The 773-nt window shown below is 37.8% G+C and overlaps 1 protein-coding gene across 2 annotated transcripts in view; it reads left to right on the top strand.

Moving 5' to 3' along the window:
- LOC104522298 (nesprin-1-like) overlaps window positions 1-773 on the top strand; it is a 39570-nt gene that overhangs the window by 31111 nt on the left and 7686 nt on the right. The window contains exon 17 of one of the 2 annotated variants that reach the window (XM_029084164.1): window positions 479-537. The exons of the other annotated variant lie outside the window; for it this stretch is intronic. Coding sequence (XP_028939997.1) covers window positions 479-537 — 59 coding nt within the window. The remainder of the gene's footprint in view (window positions 1-478; window positions 538-773) is intronic. 2 annotated transcript variants of the gene reach the window in all.

Here is a 773-nt window from a genome sequence, read left to right as displayed (position 1 = left end):
AATGCACCTACAGTTATTTGGCCTTCAAAATTGTGGGTGAGAAGAGGCCAGACTCATCAAAGGAGCCGCTCGAACCTTTTCTTCTTGAGAATATTAATTTTGCTGCATTTGCATTTTGAAGTATCTGTATTTGCCCATATTCAACTCAATAATTTTTTTTCTATTTCATATTTCAAATTATTTGAGCTAAATTTCTAACATTTGTTTTGTTTTGTTTTGTTTTTTAATCCAGAGCTACTGTTCATAAATGTAATGACTGAAGTGTTATTTTCAAGCTCACTGTGTATGTTCCAATCATTTCCATATTCAGCTAGGCACAAAGAAAAGCCAGTTTCCTTGGTTCATGGGTATTGGTCACTTCATTTGATTTTTTTTATGTTTCCTTTGCTGCACTTTTAATTTAGTTTCATCAGTAGCTTGTCTTTATTTGCCTGGACTGAACATTCTTCTTTCTTTACCCCCTGTTCATTGCAAACAGCCACGGGGCAAATGTAGTCTCTCACAGCCTGGACCCTCTGTCAGCAGTCCACATAGCAGGTACCTCATTCTCCTGGTTTCCACACTCTGTTCTAGAACCCCAAGAGGATGATGGAAACTGGCCGTGATTCCTCTCTGTCCCCACCAACTCTATAAGGTGGCCAGCACTTAAACAAATGAAAACTTCCCTTTTGTTAACAGTTTAGCAAAAGGGGCTCTCAATTACTTCAAATTATTTGTTAAACAGAAATACTGGCTAATCCTTGAATATCTACAGCTTTTGCTTCACAGGAATG

This window comes from Antrostomus carolinensis, unplaced genomic scaffold, assembly GCF_000700745.2.
Source record: "Antrostomus carolinensis isolate BGI_N321 unplaced genomic scaffold, ASM70074v2 scaffold18893, whole genome shotgun sequence".
NCBI classification, from domain to species: Eukaryota; Metazoa; Chordata; class Aves; order Caprimulgiformes; family Caprimulgidae; genus Antrostomus; species Antrostomus carolinensis.
Note: the sequence above shows the minus strand (reverse complement) of the source record. Positions and strands in the feature narration are given on the sequence as shown.